This window comes from Sphaerodactylus townsendi, linkage group LG08, assembly GCF_021028975.2.
Source record: "Sphaerodactylus townsendi isolate TG3544 linkage group LG08, MPM_Stown_v2.3, whole genome shotgun sequence".
In the NCBI taxonomy this organism is placed as follows: domain Eukaryota; kingdom Metazoa; phylum Chordata; class Lepidosauria; order Squamata; family Sphaerodactylidae; genus Sphaerodactylus; species Sphaerodactylus townsendi.
The window spans coordinates 72,997,844-73,022,143 of NC_059432.1; the positions used below are offsets into that span (position 1 = coordinate 72,997,844).

Below are 24,300 nucleotides of genomic sequence, written 5' to 3' on the forward strand. Positions count from 1 at the left end.
AAAGCTGCTATACTTGACAATGCACTCTATTTACAACTAATTGCTTTTACAGTCATTAGAAAGGTACTGGCTGGTACCTTGCCTGTGCTCAGCTTAAGGAAGGGGACAGAATAAAGGATTGCTCTTCTCTCTGATAAAGCTAACACCTGCTTTATTTCAGTGCTTGGCAGAGCTCTGCTGCTATTCTGAAGATTACTGCTACTGCCTGCAAGCAGGAAGGAGCTTGGGAGACCAGTGGATTTGTGATTCCAAGGACAGACTTATTGCTTTTCAGACAGAAGATGCTGCTTATGAGAAGACAAACTTGCTGCTGCACTGCTCAACAGGAAGAGACACTGTCACAACCAGGAAATCTCACATGTTAAGGTTTAATAATAATATTCAAAAACGACAACAGAGTGTGCATTATATGCAAGGTCGGATTTCAGTGCTCTTTGTTGGCCTTTTGCTCTTTAAGTGTCAATGGACTGAAGACAGAGGGTGCAGTGCGGATAAAAGTCCCAGCTGTGACACTTTGGGAAGAAAGAAGGGGAAAAGGGCCAGGAGAAGGCTCAGAAGCGGACAAAGGTGGCGTCAATCTGCCGGACAGATGGAAGGGCCAGCATGATTTTGCGTCGGTATTGCGGATCTTTCTGCAGGGGGTTTCGCTCTAGGTAAACAGTTTCCAAATTCTTGGCTCCTTTCAATTCATCCAAGTCGCTCCAGCTCTCAATGAGATTGTCATTCATCTAGGAGGGAAACACACAAAAAACAAACTCACAGCAGTTTTTTTAAAGGCACAACATTTATTATCTGTATCTGCCAGGCTGTAGACACTTAATTTACACCCTTGCCTAAAAATCACTTCATTGCAAAACAAAGTGAAATAAAAGAGAGTAAACCTGCTGTTCTGTTTTCTAATCTTTGCATAAATTCAAGGCCAAGCCAGCTTGTAAAATTAACTCTGTCTGCACCCCCGCCCCCCGTCCCTCAACTATGAAACTGGGGCTGTTTGCATGAATTTTTTACTAAAAAATTACAGTTATTCACTCTTTAAAGGTCATTTTCTCATGCTAGTTAGGAGACCGTGGAAATGAAGCGCTCTTCAAGGGCTTATATCCAGCAGTGTATCACTGTTAGCGTGCAGAAGTGCTGTGCATTCCTCTCCATTCCGGCAGCTTTTTCCAGGCTTTGGAAAGATTATTCCTAGAGTCGCGGGACTCATCTACTGGATCCACTGTGCAGGTCGCAGCACGGTGCTGAGAAGGGAAAGAATGAGATTGCCCCGTCTTCCCTCTTCCATCAGCAGAGCTCCACTCATGGAAGACAGGAGGGGATGATTTCATCACTCCTCACAGTAGTCCTCTCCTGAACCTCCACACTGTTCCTCCACACAGATCCCACAACCCGAAGAATGCTCTTTCCAGGAGTCAGAGAAGACTACTGGAACAAAGAGGAAAGTGGGAAGTCCACAGATTTAATTCTGGATACAATCCCTTGTATTTGCCAGGATCTCATAATACCAGGAAGCACAAAAACAGAAAATATACTTATTCTTGTGGGAAGCTGAAGTAACAACTTTTGGAAAAATAATTTAGGTTAAATTTGTATGTAGGAAAAAGAAGGGATAAAGGAATCACTGCTGGGTACAGAAGGGGAAGGATAACCAAGAGAACTCTGAAGTGCAGGAAGAGAAAAAAAGACAAAGTACAAGCATGATACTATTGGGACACACAGAACAGGGATGAGCAGGTAACCTGTGGAGCCAGCTTGTATTGAGGGGGGGGGGGGAAGAGTATGTGAACTAAACAAGGATTTCTATGAGATGAAGAGAGAGAGAGAGAGAGAGAGAGAGAGAGAGAGAGAGAGAGAGAGAAGGAAGGGGCTTAACAGGGAAAGAAAGAAAACATTTAAAATGTAGCACAAAAGGTTTCTTTACAGAACAAACTGAGACTATTTCTAAAGCCCAATCTGTACTTGACATTTTTTGGGTCTCCTGAACAATATATGAGTAGAAGTTGTAAAAAAACTACTGGGCTTAGTCAGATACACTATAATGTTCCTGAGGTCTTGTTCGATGAATGCATTAGCTTTACCCGATTCCTGCCTTCTGCCCACTTGGAATGAAAGCTTGAATTTAAAATTCTATTACAAATTCTGGGAGAAGTCTGGGAACATTAACATATGTGTTAGTTCAAGGAACTGATTAGCAGGTGGAAGCTAGAATCTCTCTTTCCCTTTCCCTATTTCAACTTACCCAAAATTCCTGGAGGTCTGTTAGATGGGTGATATTTTCAATCTTTTTGATCCTGTTGGCTGCAATGTCCAGCATTGTAAGCTTATTCTAAAACAAATACACAAAAAACTTTAGCCTGGATTTTGGTTTGTTCCCTTTGCATTATAAAGGATATTACCTATAGCAAAATATCCAGAGTTCAGCAACCATATATATGCTACAGATCCCAGCCCCAGTACATAAACTTACAGGTTCTTGGCTCTGGGGTAAAGAAAAGGGAAGCTATATTATTATGAACTGGTTGGTAGCAAAAGAAGGCTGCAATCCAATTATAAGTGGATTACTAAAATGAGATGCTACATTTCTAATCTACAGAGTGGTGTGGAACTACCTACCACACTGCCCAAGAAAGCAAAACTCATATTCCAGAATGCTAACAGAATGGGATTTTCACAGTACCGAATCATGGAGGCATCTGAGGTTAAAAGTCTTATCCGCAATAGGAGAGAACAATGAAAACAATGAACACTGATTTGATTATTTGTTTAGACAATTAATATATTACTTTTCCAGAAATCTAGTCAAGACAGCTCATTAAGTAAAACAATACAATTAAAACAATTATCATTGTATAAACAAGCCAGTGATATAAAAACAGCATTCTTATTGCCTTTCATTATCTTCTGCCTGCAGGTGAAAATCAATTTGCTTCATTTGGCATTCCCTCATTGACAATCCTTGCTTGCATTTTTAATTGTTGTGTAGTATGTGTTTGTGTGTGTTTATTTTTATTAACTATTGGCCATCTTGACAGCCCAAACTTTGTGAAAATGCAGAATAAAATGTTCTAAATAAACAAAACATTGAACATCCTAAAATTATATCCATCACAGAGTCCTCAGAAGAGTCTCCTTCTAGTAAACCATGAAAACAGCTTTTAAAGAGAAGAAACCCTCAGTTAAACCTGCATAGAAAGTAATGTTTTGGCACCTGAAGGACAGTTAAAGCAGGTATCAACTGAACTTCACAGGGGAGCACATTCCAAAGGCGAGGTGCCTTGACAGAAAAAGACTTCATTTTAATCCATTAGTATATACTGGCTTCCTTTTTTCCAAGCTCTTCTAAAAATCAGACTTATGCTATGTATTGCCCCTTTTCATGCTGTAATTTTAGGCTGTGCGCAGTTAGCACTGTGTGGACTTTTAGTGATTTTGTCTACATAGTGCGACCTACCATTTCAGCACACAATGTACAATGGCTTCTGAAAACAACTGCTCATTCTTTCGTAAACCCCAAATGGATAATAAATACCTTTAAATTTTAAACTACACATTTATGAAGAACTGAAGGCATTTTTATCCAGGAAAATATTAGAGGATTTCTGTCCTGCTTTATTGGCTATGCCAAATGATCTCAAGCATGAAGCTCTGTGTCTATTAGAAAGGCAGATAATTATCAAAAGCTAGTGGTGCCGCATCATTAAATAAAAACAAGTAGCAGCTCACATTGTTTTCCAGTCCCTCCATGACTTCTATGCCGTTATGACTGAGATACAGCTCCCGCAGGTTCACCAGATTCTGCAGTCCTTCGATCTTGGTCAACCGATTGCTCTAGAGAGGTCATAAAACTCTGTTAAAGGTGTTAGAAAAGAATTCACTGTGAAGAAATGTACAGATCACTTCTCAGACTACCCAGAAAGACTTCCAAGCCCAGGGGGTTTCGGTCTACTTTTCACACAATATTTTGCAGTTATGATATGTTTCCTGGAGTGACTTCAGTAGATGCACGCATTTGAAAACATTTAATGTGCAGATTATTTTTGTGAAGCGTGTTCACGCATGATTGACGTACATCAGTGTCAGATTCCTGAATAGCTGCAGTTCATAAAATCATGTTTAAAATGTGATAAAATATTTTGGGGAAAAATCACTGAAAATCATCCTACAGCTGTATAGTAAGTCTCTCATTAGCTCATCTCAGGTGTATGTATTTCAAAAGCAGAATAAGAAGTGGCATCAAGGTGAACTGCAATAGGCCTTCCCTGATTAGTCTGAGGACTTTCTACACTCTGAAGTAACAAAAGAGGATATGGTAGTTAGCCCTCCTGTCTTAATATTCTATTGATATAAGACATGCTATGTATGAGTTTTGTACTCTATACAGAGAAACAGCCTAATTCTATTTCACTTTATCTTCTCTAGTGTAGCATAGATGGTTGAACCTATTCATTTAGCAAGCTGCTGGAACAACTCCTGTTGAAAAAGAAGAAAAACGCACACCAGATAACTACTGCCTACATTCTCAGTTCTGAAAACAGGTACCAGAATATTTTCAGCCCCAAATTTAAAAAAAATTAAAAATCAAGTTCTGTAAGGTTTTTAAACAGGAAAATTCAGATATGTTAAATGACATCCCTATGAAAAATGCAATGAGAAGTCCAGGGGTGGTACCTGTATGCTAAGCACTGTCAAGTTTGTTAACGCATCAAGGTTCTGGAGTTTGGTGATTTTGTTCTTTCCGAGGAAGAGACTGTCCAGATTAGTCAACGTATCAATATTCTGAATTGCCTGAAAAAAGGATCACAGCAAGTATTATAACTATCTTTTCGTTAGTAAGCAAACACATTATCAACTTACAGCGCCAGCGGATGAACACTGAAACACTGCCAAGAAATACACACTGCCTCACCCACTCAGGTACTGCGATACTGAGGTAGGACCAACATGTCCATGGCATTATTCTGGCAGTCCCTACTCTGGTTTGACAAAGAAAGGTGAATGAACACATAATGTAAAATTAAGTAGGAGCAATCTTAGTCACAGGGCGTGGACTGCTGTTCTGGGATTGCTCTTTGCAGACAGCCCCCCCCCCACCCCCAGCAAGCTGCCTCAGCTGCCATCTTGAAGTCTTTTGCTAGCGTGGAATCACTACTGATCTCCTGGGGGGGGGGGAAGGGGAGAGTGATTGGCTGTAGGGTAGGTTCTCTGGGGTTGGCTGGGGGGTTCTCTGACTCTCCTTCATCTAATCCCCTGCACTGTCTTGAGATTCAGGCAGCACAGAGGGACGGCAATACACTGTAGGACAATCTCCCCCTCCCATTCTATTATTAATTGCCCTTCTGCTCCTCACCTTAGTGTTTCTGGGGCTCCATCTACAAGTTCTGCCCAGGGTCCTAGAATCACTGACTGCCCATGCACTTAAGCTATCGAAGTACTCAAGAAAAGTCAGTTTCAAATTTAAGGCTGCATCCTTGATATTTATAGCTTTCCAGAGGGTCTATGTAATGAAATTCTTTTAAAAGAACCATTAGATCAGAAGAAGTGGTACCATGAACCCATTAACAGAAATGGTTGATAATTAACATTCTGGGAATCCACGTGGAACAATGAGATACCACTTGGCAGAACAGCTGATTGGAAGGTGGATGGTGGAGACATGGCCAGCATTGTGATTAGAGGGAAAAATTAGCTGTGCCTTAAGAGAAATTCTCCAAAGACTAAAAAGAAGGGGATGCATGCTACCTATCAAATTGCTAGGCTGAGTCTGCTTTGATTTTTTTATCACCTCACTTATTATTTTGTAAAGTTTTAATCTGAGATCTGTCATCATGAGTTGCAACTGATTTCATGAGCTCTAATTACAATCAGAATCACACCTTTCCTGTGGATTATCAAATGATCCTATTTTTCATTACCTTGCTGTCTTCCCCTTTCCCTCCAGCCCCAATTCTGCAACCTGCCTTTTTTTACCCTCTGCAAAGTGAAAAGGCTTTTTAAAAGCTACTTTTCAAAATCTGGATCCTGATTTGTGATAGAGTCCCTCAATGTGCTTGCTTAGGAGAAGAGAATCATAATTAATTGTACACTGTGATGCATTACTTTCTTCCCTTGAATTAGAAAGAGGCATTGTATCTCTTAACAGAAAGTAGAAGACAATTTAAAAGCGATATGGATCACAGCTCTCTCAGGGTTTCTTTGGCTGTCTGAGTCACTATTTTATCACAGTAGCTGATCTGTAATTGAAGGTCAGTATTCCTCCATTTTCTTGTCTGACATGAGCCATTTGCCAACTGGACCTAGGAAGCAAACAATAGGAAGAAGCAAATACCTACTCTGATTCGATTAGATCCCAATTCCAACAGCTGTAACTGCTGTAGATTGCTTAGGTTCTCAATTTTGCTGATTTTATTGTTGACCAGGAAGAGTTTCTTTAGCTGAGTGAGCTGATCTAGCCCTTCAATGTTCCGTAGAATATTAAATGAAATATCCAGGATCCTAACAGGAAGGAAAGAAAACACCTCAGTAGTCTTAGACAACATCACATTTGTATACTTCCTGCATGAAACTGAAGGTGCCATGCAGAGGGTTGGTTCTTATTTTATCCTCACCATCTTTGGTAGAAGAGATGGAGAGAGCTGAAGGATCATGGTGACTCAATGAGTTTTGAAGCTTGAGGACGGTCTGAACCTGGGAATCCCCAGTTTAAGCTTAAACTGAAATACACTGCCACTGTAACATACGTACGAGTAGTGAGCAGTAGGAATTATAGTAGCGACAGTACTCTTTTTACCAAGAAAAATCAAAGAAGGGCCCTGTCATTTACTGCATATAAGATATGAAAATAATGCTCTTAAATGTTGTGAACTGTCTACATAATTCTTGACAAACAACTTAAAAGGTGAGGAGGCTGGTAGGGAAGGAGGGAAAGGTGTGTGTAAGGAGTGACAATGAGTGACTGAATGCGTGCACAGAGAGTAAACTGTTCTGACTGGACAAGGGAATGTGACTGAGGAGATATATATTGGACAGGTTGAGGGGAGAAAAGAGAAGAACATGGTAAGGTTCTTTGGGAAAAAAAGATTACTGTAGGAAGAATGCTAGAAAAGCAAGGATATATAAAGTGGTGATTCAGAAAGCAAGATGTTACTGATAAGACTGTATATTTTCCTTTAACTGATTTATATTTTTCCAGTTATTCGGCTGGAGGCTAAGAGAAGCAATTGAATATTCTCAGCTTCAAGATTCTTAAAACATAGTTTGTTTTTATTAATATTAGTTTATACCTATTGTACCCTCTGCAGTTCTTCACCTAAGATTAATGGTTTAAGTGTAACACTCACACTAGTTGGTTCTTATTACAAAGTGGGTTTTTTTAAATGAGTGTGAATCTAGAGTAATCCTGGGGACTTTCCCCACTCACTGTTTGTTGCGCGGTAACCCAGTCAAATGACCTGGGGTTTTCAAGCACTCCCTACCACGCCAGCGGCGACAGCGCAGTCACCCCGAATTTGCCACTCTTCCCGCTCCTCAGCACGTGTCAATTTTGCTGCTGTTTTGAACAGCAACTTTTGGGAAACTGCGTGCTGGGCGCGGGGTTGTGGGGAACTTCGGCAGCTAGCACGATACTGAATTTCACGCCGCTCACTGTGACGTGTGTGCTCCTGACCAATCAGGCAACAGCAGGGCGTGTCTACAGGGCAACGAATCCACATCTATTTCAGGAAGGGGGAAAAAATCCTCAAAAGCGGTACAACATCCAATCACAACAGAGAGAGAGACACACACACCCCCGTTCCACCAAATGCGCGGTCTTGGGGAATGCTTCATTTCCAACCCGCACAGTATTTAGGTAAGGGTTACGATGCAAACAGTGCTGTGGGGAGCATTTTTCCACGCTGGAAAGCAGTGGAGTGTAAAGGGCGCGGATTACATGATGTACCATTTCTGAAGTGGGGAAAGGCCCCTGGAGGCAATGTAGTTTGTTGGTACTGAGGAAAGCAGGAAAACAGAATGCACTTCAGTTCAGGAAATCTCAAGAGGAAAACAGATGATATAAAGAAGTGGGATACAAAAATGAACATGAGAGAAGGGCCACATGATCCATATTAAGCTCTCCCCCCCGCAATTTTTAAAAACCAACTATAACATTTTCTCATCATTCTCCAAATAACGCACAAGAGCAAGAACTGTTTTTAGCCTGTGAAGAAGTTCTCTGACTTAACATGCACAGCATAAAAGCCTCTCAGAACTAAAAGACATTCAATCAATGCCATGCCCTTATATAAAGCAGTGGTGCGACCGCACTTGGAGTACTGTGTCCAGTTCTGGTCGCCACATCTCAAAAAGGATATTGAAGAGATAGAAAAAGTGCAGAGAAGAGCAACGAGGATGATTGAGGGGCTGGAGCTCCTTCCTTATGAGGAGAGGCGTTTGGGACTCTTTAGTTTGGAGAGGAGACGTCTGAGGGGGGATATGATTGAAGTCTATAAAATTATGCATGGGGTAGAAAATGTCGACAAGAGAAATTTTTCTCTCTTTCTCACAATACTAGAACCAGGGGGCATACATTGAAAATGCTGGGGGGAAGAATAAGGACTAATAAAAGCAAACATTTCTTCACGCAATGCGTTACTGGTGTTTGGAATGTGCTGCCACAGGAGGTGGTGATGGCCACTAACCTGGATAGCTTTAAAGGGAGCTTGGACAGATTTATGGAGGCGAAGTTGATCTATTACTACGGGACCAATCTTGATCCTCCTTGATCTGAGATTGCAAATGCCTTAGCAGACCAGGTGCTTAGGAGCAGCAGCAGCAGCAGGCGGCCATTGCTTTCACATCCTGCATGTGAGCTTCCAAAGGCATCTGGTGGGCCACTACGAGTAGCCGAGTGCTGGACTAGATGGATTCCAGCAGGCTCTTTCTTATGTTCTTATGTTCTAATGGCATGATTTCAATGAAACTAAGGCTATGGTGCCAATGGAGCCTTAACAATTCTTGGAGAGAACAGGAACCAACAGAAATTGCCAGAAAGGCATGGCTAAGTTTCTCCCTGACAGTGCAATTGCATTCTATGTTAGTTCAGTCTAGGCCCTATGAATGCAGTGAGATTAGACAGGAACAATAGTTTATTTCTTTAAAAATGCTTATGCCACCTCCTAGGAGAAAGTAGTTGAAATGGCTGGCAAAATAAAATGACAAACTCATAAAATAGAATAAAATAAAAACAAATCAATAAATAATTAAACACCCAACAGAGAGCAGCAGTGGTGTAGTGGTTAAGAGCAGGTGTATCTGGAGAAACCGGGTTTGATTCCCCGCTCTGCTGCCTGAGCTGTGGAGGCTTATCTGTGGAATTCAGATTAGCCTGTACACTCCAACACATGCCAGTTGGGTGACCTTGGGCTAGTCACAGTTCTTCTGAGCTCTCTCAGCCCCACCTACCTCACAGGGTGTTTGTTGTGAGGGGGGGAGGGAAAGGAGTTTGTAAGCCACTTTGAGTCTCCTACAGGAGAGAAAGGGGGGATATAAATCCAACTCTTCTTCTTCTTCAGAAAAAAACTGGGCTGGATCCAACTCATCAAGCCAAATCATAGTTTTTCCTAACTATGGCTAGTGCACAGCATGGTCTGGTGTGATATTTGCATGGAGCTGGTTAGCTGTCCTTTTGGTTCACCACTTTTCATTGTTTCCCATATATAAATGGAAGTACCATAATAATAATCATCATCATCAACTTACTGTGCTCTGCTGAATGGTCCCAGCTGGGGAAACCAGCAACTAAGAAATGTCTGGACCAGGAGAGAAAGACTTCAACTATACCACAGGTGTCAAACTTGCGGCCCTCCAGGTGTTATGGACTACAGTTCCCATCATCCCCTGCCAGCTGGCAGGGGATGATGGGAACTGTAGTCCATAACATCTGCAAGGCCATGAGTTTGACACCTAAGCACTACACTATCAGTACAACTCAGATGTAAACTATGGTTAGCATATATCAGCGTGATAACTAAACTGAGCCATATATCTTGCATGAAGTATTGTCTTGCACATATTTGTAATGGGACTATTTATGGCCAAGTTTTATTACTAAATGCATCCACATTATAGTAATGCTTGTCATTCTGACAGATGATTGATGAGTTATCTCTGGCAACCACAGTGAAAAGAACGCTGGATGTATTCTCTTAGACAGCTCAAGTGGCTTCTTCACTTTTTGTCCAAGTACTCACTCAAGACCCGTCAGGGCTTCCAGGTTCTCAATCTTCCGAATCTGATTGTCGTAGAGATCCAGTTCTCGGAGACTTTGCAACTGTTCCAGGTTCTCAATGCACTTAATCAAGTTCTGACGGAGACAGAGAGTCTAGCATGTGGAGACGAGATTAAAAAAGAGGAGAAAATAATGATATACAAGTTCTACATCATGTTTAATTGTCTTGAAAAGACACATTTTAGGCTGTAGTTACAAATATTACTTCTGTTTCCCCTCCTAATCTGCATCTGCACCCTCTTGAGGGCCTAACTATGTGTCCCCAAACAGGGAAACCTCAGGACCAGGAATGGAACTTTAGCCATAGTACACTACTAATTTCCTAGCTGGGAAAACACAGCAGATTGTTACTCCTGAGGACATATAACAAAGCACTGTGCTGTGCACTCTCTCTCTCATGGCAGCATCCTGCTCACCTGGAGAAGGTGGAAAGTCATGGCTGATATTTTATATGTAGCCTCACCTTCACTTTCTTGAGCACCTCAAAACCCTCAATCTTGCCAATTCGGAAATGATTCAGGTCAACATCCTGCAAGAAAACAACCATAAACCATCTTAGTGCTCACAGACTGCAGTTTACTGCACACAAGTCAGTTTGCTCGCCCCCCCTCCATATTTTATAGTTGAAATTAATGCAAAGAAGGACTGGTCTTTATCATCCAGATAATAAGAAAGCCCAGAGGTCAAAAGCATTTCCAAGTTATCCAGACAGAGAAACCAAGGTCCTGCATAATATTCTTGCAAAAAAGCTGGTAAAACATAGGCTAAACAATGCCACTGTAAGGCAGATTTGTAACAGGTTAACAGACCAACCCCAAAGGGTCTCACTAATGGCACATCTTCATCTTGGAGAGAAGTGACTAGTGGGGTGGCACAGGGTTCTGCCCTGTGCGCAGTACTATTTAATATTTTAAATCAATGACTTGGATGATGGAATAGAGGGCATGCTAATTATATCTGCAAATGACACCAAATGAGGAGGGGTTGCTAATACCCCAGAGGACATGGTCAAAATCCAAAAATTCTTGAATTCAGAATTCTTGACAGAGGACAGAATTCAGAATTCTTGACAGATCAAAGAACTGGATCAAAACTAACAAAATGAATTTCAACAGGGAGAAATGTAAGGCACTACACTTAGGCAGAAAAAAGGAAATGCGCAGATATAAGATGGGCGACACCTGGTTTGACAACAGTACATGTGAAAGGGATATGGAAGTCTTAGTAGACCACAAGCTGAACAAGAGTCAATAGTGTGATGTAACTAAGGAAGTCAATGCAATTCTGGCCTGCATCAATAGGAATATTGTGGCTAGATAAAGGAAAATAATAGTAACACTCTATTCTGTGTTGGTCAGACCTCATCTGGAATAATGTGTCCAGTTCTGGCTACTGACAAGTTGGAACATGTCCAGAGGAGAGCGATCAAAATGGTAAAAGGTATGGAAGCTCTCCCTATGAGGAGAGACTTAGGGAGCTGGGCATGTGTAGTCTGGAGAGGAAAAGGTTAAGGGCTCACATGATAGTCACGTTTAAATATTTGAAGGGATGTCATATTGAAAAGGGAGCAAGCTTGTTTTCTGCTACCCAGAAACTAGGACACAGAGTAATGGATTCAACATCTAAAGATGGCACTGCTACTAACCAATCATCTAGGTATTGATATGTACAGCAGCCCAAGATAAGATGGGGAGATAAACTATTGTTTTCTTATTATATCTGTAATTTGTACTTATGGCTTATTCTTAATTTTGTTTACAGTTCAATCATAATTATTTGGTATATGCCAGTAAAGGTTTTCTGTCTGTGCAGCAGCCCTTGGACTGGTCGCATACTTAGTAAACGCCCTAATAGATCTTAGGGGCGACCTGCAAACAGAATTTACATAAAGTCATCATGCGCCCTTTGCCTAAGCACAGAAAGCAGAATAAATGTTCATCAGACATCATTTGTGTGCGACATTTGGTATATTTCTTAAAGATTGCTTTCTGCAACATTTTAAAAGGTCTTTTCCAGGTAACTGACGATCCAGACAAAAGGAAAACAGATTCATGAGAAACAGACAGACACTGGAAGATTATCCTACTACCCTGTTTCCCTGAAAATAAGACATACCCCGAAAATAAGCCGTAGCATGATTTTTGGGGGGATTTTTGGAGGATGACTGAAATATAACCCCTACTCCAAAAATAAGCCCTAGTTACAGATTCCTGGGCACAGCTGATCTGGTCACATGTGCGGTGCAAAATCATTGAAAAAAATAAGACATCCCCTGAAAATGAGCCCTAACGCATCTTTGGGAGCAAAAATTAATATAAGACCCTGTCTTATTTTTGGGGGAACACAGTATCCCAATGGCAAAGAAGAAACTGAGGGAAAGGGGAGTCCTCTGCTTGGAACATGTGACCACTAGGTGGGAAACAGTCAGTGGCACACTCTGGGGAGAGGGGCTCCCTTGGAATGCTGGTAGACTAAAAGAAAATGCTGGAAAAATCGTCTAGGAATTCTCTGGGAATGCACAGGAGAATGATGGTGAATACATCCTTACACTTAAAAAGCTTTTCTAGCTTCTTTATGGCTGCCGTTCCCAGACTCAATCTCCTTCTGATTTCTTGGTTGCAGTCTTCCTTTTGGCTTATGATGAAGACACAGAATAGAAAATCTTGAACAATTTCAATTTCATCATCATCGAACTTAAACTCGTATAATTCTTCAGCAATCATTACTTTTGTCTTCCTGATGTCTAGCTGTAGTCCTGCTTTGGCACTGTCTGCTTTAATCTTCATCAGGAGTTGCTTCATGTCTTCACTGGGTTTTTTTTTGCCACTAATGCACATATCTCAAATTGTCAACATTCCTTCAACCAGTTTTCACTACTAGTTGCTGCAGTCTTTGCAGCCTGTGGGTCATTGTCTTGTTTTCTATGCTGGTTGGCGTATTCTTGTTCAGATTTTGATGAACTTCTGTGACTTGCAATAGCTTCATTGACATCTCATCTATTCCTGGTGATTTGTGAAGTGGATACAGTGAAGCCAGTGCAGCCTCGTCGGATGATTTCCACGGCCCTTGACGACTTAGCCCACATAAACATTTTCACCAGCAGATGTAAAGCTCATGGATATGCAGCATTAATTCTTTATTAATCCAGGTACATTTTAAGCTTTATTCTCAGTGCAGCTATTCTACCTCAACCATACCTATTTAAAAGTGTCCTATTTGAAAAGCCATGCCTGGTTCTGTCATGGCGAGATGGTAGTGAGATAAGTGTTCAAACAGCATCAAACAGCTTTGCACATCTGTAAAAGCAAACAGGCCCAACAGGCAGCTTTTAGGACTGAGATCCTTCTGGCAAAATGCCATGTACATTTTCTTCAGACTCTCCTGTAAAATGACACATGGACCAATTACTCAGCAAGCTAAGGGAAGTCTGCACCAATCACCAGAAGCCTTTTTTTGAAGATCTCTGCTCCAGGTTTGGTACTGAAAAAATCTCTGAAGATCTCTGCTCCAGGTTTGGTACTGTTGTGACCCAGGTCTTCTTGAAAAACATTTTCCCCTCGTAACACAACTGCTTCAGATTGAAAAGCCATTCCTCTGAAAAAGGAATTCCATAAAAGGAAACTAATAAAAGTTTGCCAGGACTGTAAAAACCCATATCTGAGAGTTGTATGTTACCCCTTCCCATATGCTGTTACAACATAAATGAAACCTGCATTACCTCAGCTTCTGGGTCCAGGTTAATTGTCTCCATGTCTACTGGCGTCTCTGCTTCAGCTGCAACACAGTAAGCACACCCAGCATCAGCTCATGCTGCCCATCAACAAGAAACCAATTTGTAGAAAACCCTCCCACCGGAGAATGCGTGCCTTAAGGGAAAACAAATTTGTTCAAACATTACTACAGCTATGTAAACCTCTCCCTGTATAGTGTGGGCAGGGAAAGGCCCCTGAGATTTGTCTTACACTAATGGAAACCTCAAAGAGATGGCCAGAACGATATATACAAGCAGGAAAATGTACACAAATCATAAGGCTTATCTGGAGAACAGCATACTGAATTTTTAATCTAGCCACCTGCAGGACAAGATCTGGATTTTCCTGAATGAAACGATAACTAAATAGGTTTGCAAGCTGTTGTGCTAGGTTTCACTTTTTCATCAGAATCTACCAGGGGCTTTTGGCACTTGGAAGAAGATGCACTGAAATAAAAATCCTTGCATCTCACTGCAATTTTCTCTCCCTGTGTGGGCGGGGATAGGCCTCTGATATTTGTGCTGAATAATTTACTTGCTTTCCACTTGGCACACCGAGCAACAACATGTAGATGTGCCTAACTAGCATGCAGCATTTGCAGTAATACATTGAACAATTCACTGTTTGTCTTCTCTTGAGCAACTTTTCTGCCTTAATGGCCCAACTCATCCCCCCTTGCTGAACGTGATAGCCAAAATTCCCTTCCAGGATGCCTACATGGTGACCCTTTTCTCTTCTTTCTCTTGCTTTCCTACAAACCCTTTGGCTTCATCCCTTAACCTTCAACCACAATAAAAGAGAAGCTGAAGTACCTACAACTGCATTTGCTTGCCTTCCTCTTTTGTTGATATTCCTTTTCCCTTTTTCATACAAATATATAAGATTCTTGAGGAAGGGGCTCATCTCTTGTGCTTTACTCTGCTCTGTCAAGTGCCATATAAAAAGCATACAAGCCCTTCTCAATCACAGTATGTCACTACTAAATTGGTCTATCAATGTTCTTCATTTGAGCTGTTTTGCTATCATGGGTAAGAGAGGTATGGAAAACTTTCAAATATCCCTCTCCGCTTACAATTTCCCACATCTGAGCTCAGATGGATTATTTTTATTTATTTATTTATTTATTGTATTTATAAACCGCCCTCTACCGAAGGGCTCAGGGCGGCGAACAGAACAAACAAATAGAGCACAAATAAAATCAAAGTTAAATATAGCTCTATATGCTAAAATTAACCCCATTAAAATGCAGCATCCTAATATCAAAATTAACGATGGCGACCTACTAGCAATCCCCTAAAAAGAAAAAGGGGAGGAGAAGGGGGGGGGAACAGCAGGGTCCACAGATGTTATAAGAGAGGAGAGAGGAGCATCAGCGGCCGGACCCCCCAAAGGCCTGGTGGAACAGCTCCATCTTGCAGGCTCTGCAAAATTCTTTAAGATCCCGCAGGGCCCGCGTAGCTGGAGGTAGAGCATTCCACCAGGCAGGGGCCAGAGCTGTAAAAGCTCTGGCCCGAGTGGAGGTCAGCCGCATCATTGCGGGGCTAGGGATCACCAGCAAATTTGCCTCTCCTGAGCGCAGAAGCCGATTTGGGACATGTGGGGCAAGACGGTCCCGTAGGTATGGAGGTCCCAGGCCGTGCAAGGCCTTAAAGGTCAAAACCAACACCTTGAAAATGATTCGGAATTCAATTGGTAACCAGTGCAGGCGGCACAGCACAGGTGAGATACGGTCTCTGGCGGCACCTCCTGTGAGCAAACGTGCCGCCGCATTCTGGACCAATTTTAATTTCCGAATCAGACGCAAGGGGAGGCCTGCGTAGAGTGAGTTGCAATAATCTAGCCTGGAGGTGACCGTTGCATGGATCACAGTGGCCAGGTCTGTTTGAGAGAGGAAAGGGGCCAGCCGCCGGGCCTGACGAAGATGGAAAAACGCAACCCGGGTTACATGGGCCACCTGGGTCTCCATTGAAAGAGACGAATCCAGGTGGACCCCCAGGCTATGAACGGAGGAGGCCGGTGCCAATGTAGCCCCCTCCCACACCGGTGGCTGGAAATCCCCAGCCCCTCCCTCCCGCCCCAGCCAGAGGATCTCCGTCTTAGACGGGTTCAGTTTTAGCCTGCTCTGCTTCAACCAACCAGCAACTTCCTCCAAACAATGCTGGAGAGCCACAGGGGCGATGACCGTTCCCCTCTCCATCAACAGAATGAGCTGAGTGTCATCAGCGTACTGATGACAGGTCAGCCCAAAGCTCCGTACCAACTGAGCAAGGGGTCGCATATAGATGTTAAATAATAGCGGGGACAGCAGCGCTCCCTGGGGCACACCACACTGAAGTGGGCACCTTTGGGAGGCTTGGTCCCAGCACCACACTTGCTGGGTCCGGTCCCGGAGGAACGAGGCAATCCATTGAAGGACAGTGCCCCGCACCCCAGAAGCGGCCAGGCGGTGGGTCAAAAGATCGTGGTCGATCACATCAAACGCTGCGGTAAGATCTAACAACACCAGCAGCGCCGATCCGCCCCGGTCAAGTTGCATACGGAGCATGTCCGTGATGGCGACAAGAACAGTCTCCGTCCCATGCCCAGCACGGAAGCCGGACTGGAAGGGATCAAAGGCCGATGTGTCCTCCAGAAAGCCCTGAAGCTGCTCCAACACCACTCTCTCAATTACCTTCCCCAGAAACGAAAGATTACGGGGCGGTAATTGGCCAGATCTCCAGAATCTAATGATGGTCTTTTTAAGAGTGGGCGGACCACTGCCTCCTTCAACCCACCTGGAAAAACTCCTTGCTCAAGGGAGCTGTTAATGATATTCAACAGGTGGGGTCGTAGCTCCGCCCGGCAAGCTTTAATAAGCCAGGAGGGGCACGGATCCAGAGGACAGGTAGTAGGTCTAACAGCAGCCAGGACCCTGTCGACAGCGGCTTCAGAGAGCAGGGAAAACTGGGTCAAACAAACGTCAGAAGACGGCAAGGGAGCCTCCAGTTCATTTATAGCTGGATAGGACTAGAGGAAAGTGCCTGAGGCAAGGGTGGAGATGAGAAAGTGGATAAAGAAGAGGTCTTGGAGAATGCATAAAGGTGGACACAGAAAACAAGGAAAGAAAGGTGGACCAAAGTCACCCAGAATGGAAGCTGAGGTTACCATCTGACACTATGGTCCCAAACAGACCTATTAATCAAGGTGTAATTTTGTTTAGCATGTACTATAGGCCATCTACTCTGCTGCAGACAACTATTACATTAAAAAAAACCTTGCACACATGTTACCATCAACTGTTTTTTCAGTTATACATTAATATGAATAGAGATCCAATTAAATAGCCATTTTAATCATTACAAATTCCACTGCCCGTACTAATATATTTAAAAAGTAGATAAAAGATAACACTCCTTTTATTTTATTAGTGAATAGCATGAAACTCTGATTCTAGTCCAGAAACTAACAGATGAGACTCACTGAAAAATGTATCAGTTATTGCAGAAATGACGTATAAAGTGACCACCTGCATACTTTGCTAATTTGAATATGCATTTCTGATTAAAATCGCTGGAGGGAAAAATCAATCAAAAATATTGTCACAATCAGAAGGGCATGTTTTCTACCCTATGATAGCAGCCAAAGGCAGAATTCCCCATGAACTCTGAATACACAGGGATGCAGGCAAAGTTGCCCAAATTGTGATCAAGCCAGAACTGCACATGTGCAGGAGATGCGATGCAGGCAGTGAAATCTTCAGACCAAACACACTGCTGAAGGAGCGCATGGCTGCTTTAAGAAAGCAGATCAAGCAGAATCTTCATTATTTAAGCTGAAAGATAGCTGTGGTGCAGATGTTAGTCAAATTCTATGAACAGTTCCTGCCCTTGAGTGAGGACCTTAAAGTACCACCCAGCTGGAAAAGAACCAGAATGCAGCTGCCCTCATGAAATCAGCCAGTGAGGCAAAGATCTAGCGGAAGCTATCCTGCCTGGAAAGTAGACTACTTTCTTCATGAAGGTGAATGTACTGGCACTGTAAAAGCAGAAATGTATTATCTATCCTTGGGCACCTAAGCTAATATAAAAACCCCACATCTTGACTTACTCAGTATTTTATAACAACATTGAGTGCTCGGTTTGCTTGGCACCAGTCAGAGGGTATAAAGAACATGGGCTTTTAAAAGTAGTACTGAGCCTTGTGTAAGTACAAAGCACATTATATGCCTGCTCACGTGTGAGTGTAGATGTATCGTAAAAGAACCTGAGGGTGTAACTGGCAAGTAACATTACTACTTTCATGAGATGTTATGTGCTGTGTAAAAACATTTTTTGATTAATCCCTGTATCATACACTGATAAATGCTTCAGAATGTGCTGCTATCTGGTTAAACCCACCCCTGTTTTCATTTATTATCTGAATTCAGCATACGGAATTTGGCACATTCAGTCAACTCGATCCCCATTTGGTAACTCAGGCAGACTACAGTGAACGTTACCATTAAAAGATCTAAAACAAATGGCCATTTTTCTTAACCTCTCTCTAACATACAAGTTTCCCCCTATCATACCCTCTCATCCAACTCTCTCAAGTGGTTCATGTTCATTATGATTCTATAATTATGTAGACTTAGAAGGGGTCATACAGGCCATTTACTGCTGAACTACTACAAAATAGGCACTGAGTCTTTCTGCTTTCTGTCTGTGTCAGAGTTTCTCCAGTTTCACCCATAAGCGGGCCTATCACCTCTTTAACCTGTGTTTCTTTCTGTGTGTACTTGAAGCTTTACTTTCTGTGTGTACTTGAAGCTTTTCCTGTTGCAGTGAGCCTATCTGACCAGCCTCAGCTCACACTGAGCTTTGGTCTCTTTGAGGGCTGACCTACAGTGCTCCCTCCATGCTGGGGTGCTGCTTGCCAGCTGAGCTGTTTGCCGCAGCCACAGGCTGGCTCCTGCCCTCCCAATGGCCATCACCTACCTCCTTCAGTATTTCCTCACAAGCAAACCATCTCCTCAAGTAAAGTGCCACTCTGCCTCTTTTCTGACCTCTTCAGGATTTTTGGACAACTCATATCCATCCATTACTACATTTCAGTCATGGGAATTATCCCAATAAATATTTTATATGCCTACTAAATCATATCCCTCTGTCTGCATTAGAGGCTCAAGTTCCTTCTTCTCATTGCCTATGTCTTGGGCATTTCTACTGAAGCTGCCCACCATCGGCTCCTTTTGTCCTGGTCCTCCCAAACAGACTCCCAAATAGACCTCAACTGTTTGCTCTCCTATGTTGTTTGACTCCTTAACCCTTGTGGTGTTAGTTTTAAGGTCACCTGATGAATCTTTCCAGGTTTCTACCAAACACATTCTTCCTTGACCTTGATGGATGAAGTCCTTTGCTTGATAGTAGGCTGTCTTCCCAAAAACCTAGCCCATGGTCCCAAAATCCAAATAATTCCTGCCAGCAGAGCCAGTGGTTCACCTCCATTGTATTCAGTTCTTGTCACATCCTCTTCCTCTGACCGGAAAGATGGAAGAGAACACCACCTATGCCCCCATTCTCTTCAGTTTCCTCACAAGAACTTCATATTCTGCCTTAATTTTGTGATTGTATTAACAGCTGTGCTGTTGGTTCCCATGTGAACCATCACAAATGGATACTAATCTATGATCAGTTCTGGCATCTGGTCTGCAGTATCTTTCATCTTTGCTTCTGACAACCAACACACCTTTTTGGCGAAGGGGTGAGGCCTGGACACATGACATTCTGGCCCCTTAACAGTGAGTCGCTGATGACGAACGCTTTCATTTCCTTCCACTGCCATTTCTTTGTACTTCCATATCTTCCTCAGTCTGTCTCTCTTCTATTTGTGATTGTTCCTCTTCCAGTGCTTCCGACTATGTCTCCAGTTCAAGGGCTTGGTATCAACTCTTGAGTTCCAAGAATAGTAAGTGCCATATTGCTGAAGGTCTTTAGGCTTGTGCTGTATCTCTTAGAGGCTCATTAGGAAAGTCAACCACCGTGTTGTCTCTTTGACTGTTTCCCCCATCCTTATGCAGGGTCTCATAGCTTCTGTTAAAGGAAATTCTCCCTTTTCTTGATCTCATGAAGTATAGTGATCCTTTCCTTCAGGCTCCAAACCATTTTTTCTAAGAGCCCCACCAGTTCACACTACTGACAAGTGAAGTCCACCTTGTCATCAGGGAGGAAAAGGAACATGGCAGATTCCCTGCAGTTGAATGCAAATGGGCCACGAGCATTCATCGTCACCTTCCAAGTGAATTCCTTCACTCTAGAATGTCCTTTGTGCACTGATGCATCTTACAAGCCTGACAAAAGTCACACAGCAGTTCTCGTTCCTGATCCTTCTCAAAGCCCAACTGACTATGTTCTGTCTCTGGTGAGGAGGAGCCTTACAGTTCAAGGCTGAACCAGCAGAAGGTGGGCCACCAGTCAGCAAGAGGCAAACAAACCCTCCCCAATCAGCAATAATCACCTTCCGCAATCAGCCCTCCAGCAGTTCTCTTTCTTGCTCCTTCTCAAAGCCCAGATGACTGTGGTTCTGCCCTTCAAAATCACTGAACCACACACATCCATCACTCCCAGCCAACATCCTCACCTTTTAAACCATCTGTCTAGAACAATGTATACAATTACAGCATTTTATGGCATTATCAACAGGTGCTACATGCATTATATCACACTCCCATTCACAAAGCAGCGCACCATCTCTGCATACAAAGTAGATGCCACGATGCCCAAGAGGCTCCTTTATCTACATCCTGTTCTTGCTCCTTCAGTACATTGATCCCAGAATCCTTGTTTCCTCCTGTTACAATCATGTAGCCAGTCAATTCTACAAGCTGCTTGCCAAAATAAATCTTCAGGGAAGATTTTTTGGTGAGCAGAAAACAAAAAAAATTATTTAACATTAGCCATAACCACATTTTGATATTCATTTATTTGTGTAGTTTATAATCTGCCTTTCTCATAGGGTTTCAAAGAGGATTACACATAGCGAATCAATAGGATCAACAAAAAGGGACATCCAATAAGCAGTGCTTTAGGATTTTAAAAGTCTAGAATGATCAGAAAGAACTGAAACACAGCATAAGTATTAACATGACATATTAAGCGGTACAGATGTCATAAGTACACATGCTATGGCAAATGATATTTTATATCAAATAAACCACAACGTTAAATAAGGATATCACTGTTCGCACAACACTGAACACTGTGTACTATGTACCACTGCAGCTTATTGGAAAGCTTCTTAAGAGGGACCACTAGAGATCATTAATTTAGTATCCATCAATGACAGTTCCTTTGCATTCAGTTCTTTTCAACAAAGCACATTATGTACTAGGTAAAATGTTAGCTGCCACCTGGTACTACTAAGAGATTAATAATACTGATGTTATACAAAGCCAGTGTGTGAAATAGGAACTTAAAAGTTGACTCAAAAGGCAAACTAGACGTTATAACCTATAACAATTGAAACAATTTGTAATTAAAAAATGCATATGGCACTTTATACCAGACCTAGCACACCGTGCTAGATAGAGTTTAACAGCAATGTAGTAAATAATTTTTATTTATTTGCCATCAAGTCGCAGCCAGCTGACAGGACCCCACAGTGTTTTATCATAGCCTCCCTGTGCATAGCAACCCTGGACTTCCTTGGTGGTCTGCCATCCAAGTACTAACTATGGTTGGCCTTGCTTGGTTTAGGAGATTGGCTTATCTTGGTCAAGGAAGTCAGTAATTACAAACCCAATATAAAAAGTATCATCGACATGACAAAAAGAATACTGCAGTATGTAAGCACATCCTAAAGTCTGACTGCATAAAACAACTGCCTCCTAAAGTTTTGAGACACATGAGGTTTTTGTGGGTCTCCCCAGTAAGAAACTCCAGAGACATGGCACCATAACTGAGAAGGTCTACAGACAATCCACATGCTTAAGGGTCCTTCTCTCCCTGGCCTTTTCAAGTGCATATCAGTTTGATCTTATGCAACATGTGAAAACCCTCTCTCTGGACAATATTTTACCTATTGAATTCTCTCCATTCTGCTCATCCCTTAAACTCTGTTGACTGAGGTCTGTTACGATGCAAATTGTTTGCTTCTTCCCTTCATCATCTCCCGACTCTTCAGATTCAATTCGTCTGTCAACTGAATGGAGGAAGAAAATTAAAACATTTAAATTTAAAAAAAAAGAATAGGATGTTGAAAGAAAATAATACTGAGATAAAATAAGGCAAACAAAAAGTCCAACAGTACAGCACATCTGTCAGATAAAACTGATTCCCAATAAAATATCATTAGCACTCGGACATCAAAGGTCCTCCAAAGAAATTTTTGAAATGTTTTTACCAGAAAACTATCAATAAGGAGGGCAAGGTAGATCTCCTTCCACAATCTTGGTACCACTGTAGAGGAGGCCATATCCTTTGTATTCATGTGCTACACTTCATGTTTGAATAGAGGCATGCAAAGGGCCTCTGAACCTGATCCAAGTTCATGCTGGATAAAGATGACATGAAATGGTATGGCTGCAGTTGAGGGCTTTAAAACTCAAGAAATAGCATTCTGAACAGGGCCCCAAAACAACTGGGAGCCAGTGCAGAAAATGCATTCTCTGAATTATCAATTAGTAACTGTGAGACTCTATTCCAGGCCAATGGCAGTTCCACATATAGCGTGCAATAGTAATTTGTTCTGGATTTCTCAAAGATATGGGTGTCTGTGCAATATATTTCCTATGTAGGAGGTGATACAGATGCTATACCTGATGAAATTAGCAGAAGGTACTCTTGGCCGCAGCTATCATACCCTTCTGCACTGGGGTCCTGCAAAAGATTACAGAACACACTGCTTGTCTGCCTTCTTTAAGAATCCAGGGGGTCAGCAGCAGGGGTTCAATGCACAATATCCAATCAGTGCTTTGTATAGCACTAGGACATTGCTGACCTCTGGGATTTAAAATCTGAACATTTTCCTAATTCATAACCAATCATTCCCACAGACTAATGAAGACAGCAAATCTTCATTAGTATCCAGAAAGAACTTGTGAGCATAGAACAGTTAAGACTGGGCTTGTCCAAACTCTTTTTTCAATCACCACACCAGGGCGTTCATGCTAGAAAAAAATTCATACCAGCCAATATTACACTGCCAACTGATAAAGCAACTCATTGCTCTCTTTGCAAGGTAAACCTAGGAAACAAAGATGGGGCATAAGGGAGCAATCAAAGAAGAACATGCTAGGATTCTGAGGAAAATAAACGGTGGTGTCATTTTACAAAAACACAATGCTGCAATCCTATTAAGTATGTGGTACTGCTGAATGAATATGAATGGACAAAAGCAGACAATACCCTACTAGTATCAAGGAACCCTGTGACCATTCAATGATCCCACTTACATCGATGAAAGACGACGCTATCAGAAACCTGATTTCAAAAGGCTTATTTAAAATTACTGCCCCTTATTTCATACCACCACTACACTCACAAAACATCGTGGACTTTAAAATTAATTTTATATCCAACACCGCAGCTCTAAACAGTCCTTTAAAAAAAGAGAGAGAGAGAAAAGGGGAGATTCCAGGAGAGGAAATAAAACGAGCATATATACATGGGTCGCCATGAGTTGGAAGCGACTTGACGGTATTTAACATACACACAGCGTTAAAGGGACTTCTCCATCCCTTTCAGCGGCCTCACCACAGCATCCCCATGGCTCCAGCCTCCCCAAAAAACGTGCATCTCTTCCTCCCCCTAGATCGAGCATCCCACAGATTGCCCGCCAACATAGCGAAGTCCCATTCCACAGCGCCCCCCTCCCATATAAAGACGCGTACCACCTCTGCTTAGCCCCAGCCTCTGCAATGTCAATCCCAGCCCGCCCCAATCCCAAATTCGGACATTTCCCAGTCAGGTTCAAATCGGGCCTCTCACCCTCCATCATCTCTTGTGCTCCCTCCCCACTAGCCGACTCAGTCGTCGCCATAGTGCTTTGCTCCTTCTCCCCCTTCCGGCATCGGACGCAATGGCTGGGACAACCAATGAAAAAGTCGATCGTGACTATACCGCAGCCAATCGTAGGCTGAGCTTCGCCGCAGAGACTCCCAGGGGAGTTCTTACGCCTACGCTTAGTCCCGCGACCTCTTGGGAAATGAAGTCCTCCTGAGAGACATTGGGGAGCACCCATCCAGGAATTGCCAGACGTACATTGCCCAGCAAATGCTTCTATTCAGGAATTCAGGAGACCGGAAAGAAGAAAAGAACTAGGAACAGTCAG

General features: G+C 42.6%; 1 protein-coding gene across 1 annotated transcript; it reads right to left on the reverse strand.

The window, feature by feature from the left end:
- Positions 1–349: 349 nt before the first annotated feature.
- PPP1R7 (protein phosphatase 1 regulatory subunit 7) lies at positions 350–24,072 on the reverse strand. Its single transcript, XM_048505980.1, has 10 exons — positions 23,958–24,072; positions 22,048–22,170; positions 13,980–14,035; positions 10,725–10,790; positions 10,224–10,354; positions 6,327–6,489; positions 4,666–4,782; positions 3,721–3,825; positions 2,237–2,323; positions 350–728 (listed from the first exon to the last, which is right to left on the reverse strand). The coding sequence occupies exons 1-10, from the start codon at positions 24,007–24,009 to the stop codon at positions 552–554; spliced, it is 1,077 nt and encodes a 358-aa protein (XP_048361937.1). The 5' UTR covers positions 24,010–24,072; the 3' UTR covers positions 350–551.
- Positions 24,073–24,300: the final 228 nt, after the last annotated feature.

Bases quoted from the DNA above. Each gene is read 5' to 3' on its own strand.
- PPP1R7 (XM_048505980.1), bottom strand. From the start codon at position 24,009: ATGGCGACGACTGAGTCGGCTAGTGGGGAGGGAGCACAAGAGATGATG. The intron at 3,826-4,665 runs GTACCACCCCTG...TGACCTCTCTAG, and splicing joins TGACAGTGCTTAGCATACAG to AGCAATCGGTTGACCAAGAT. The intron at 729-2,236 runs GTAAGTTGAAAT...TTTCCCTCCTAG, and splicing joins CAGACCTCCAGGAATTTTGG to ATGAATGACAATCTCATTGA.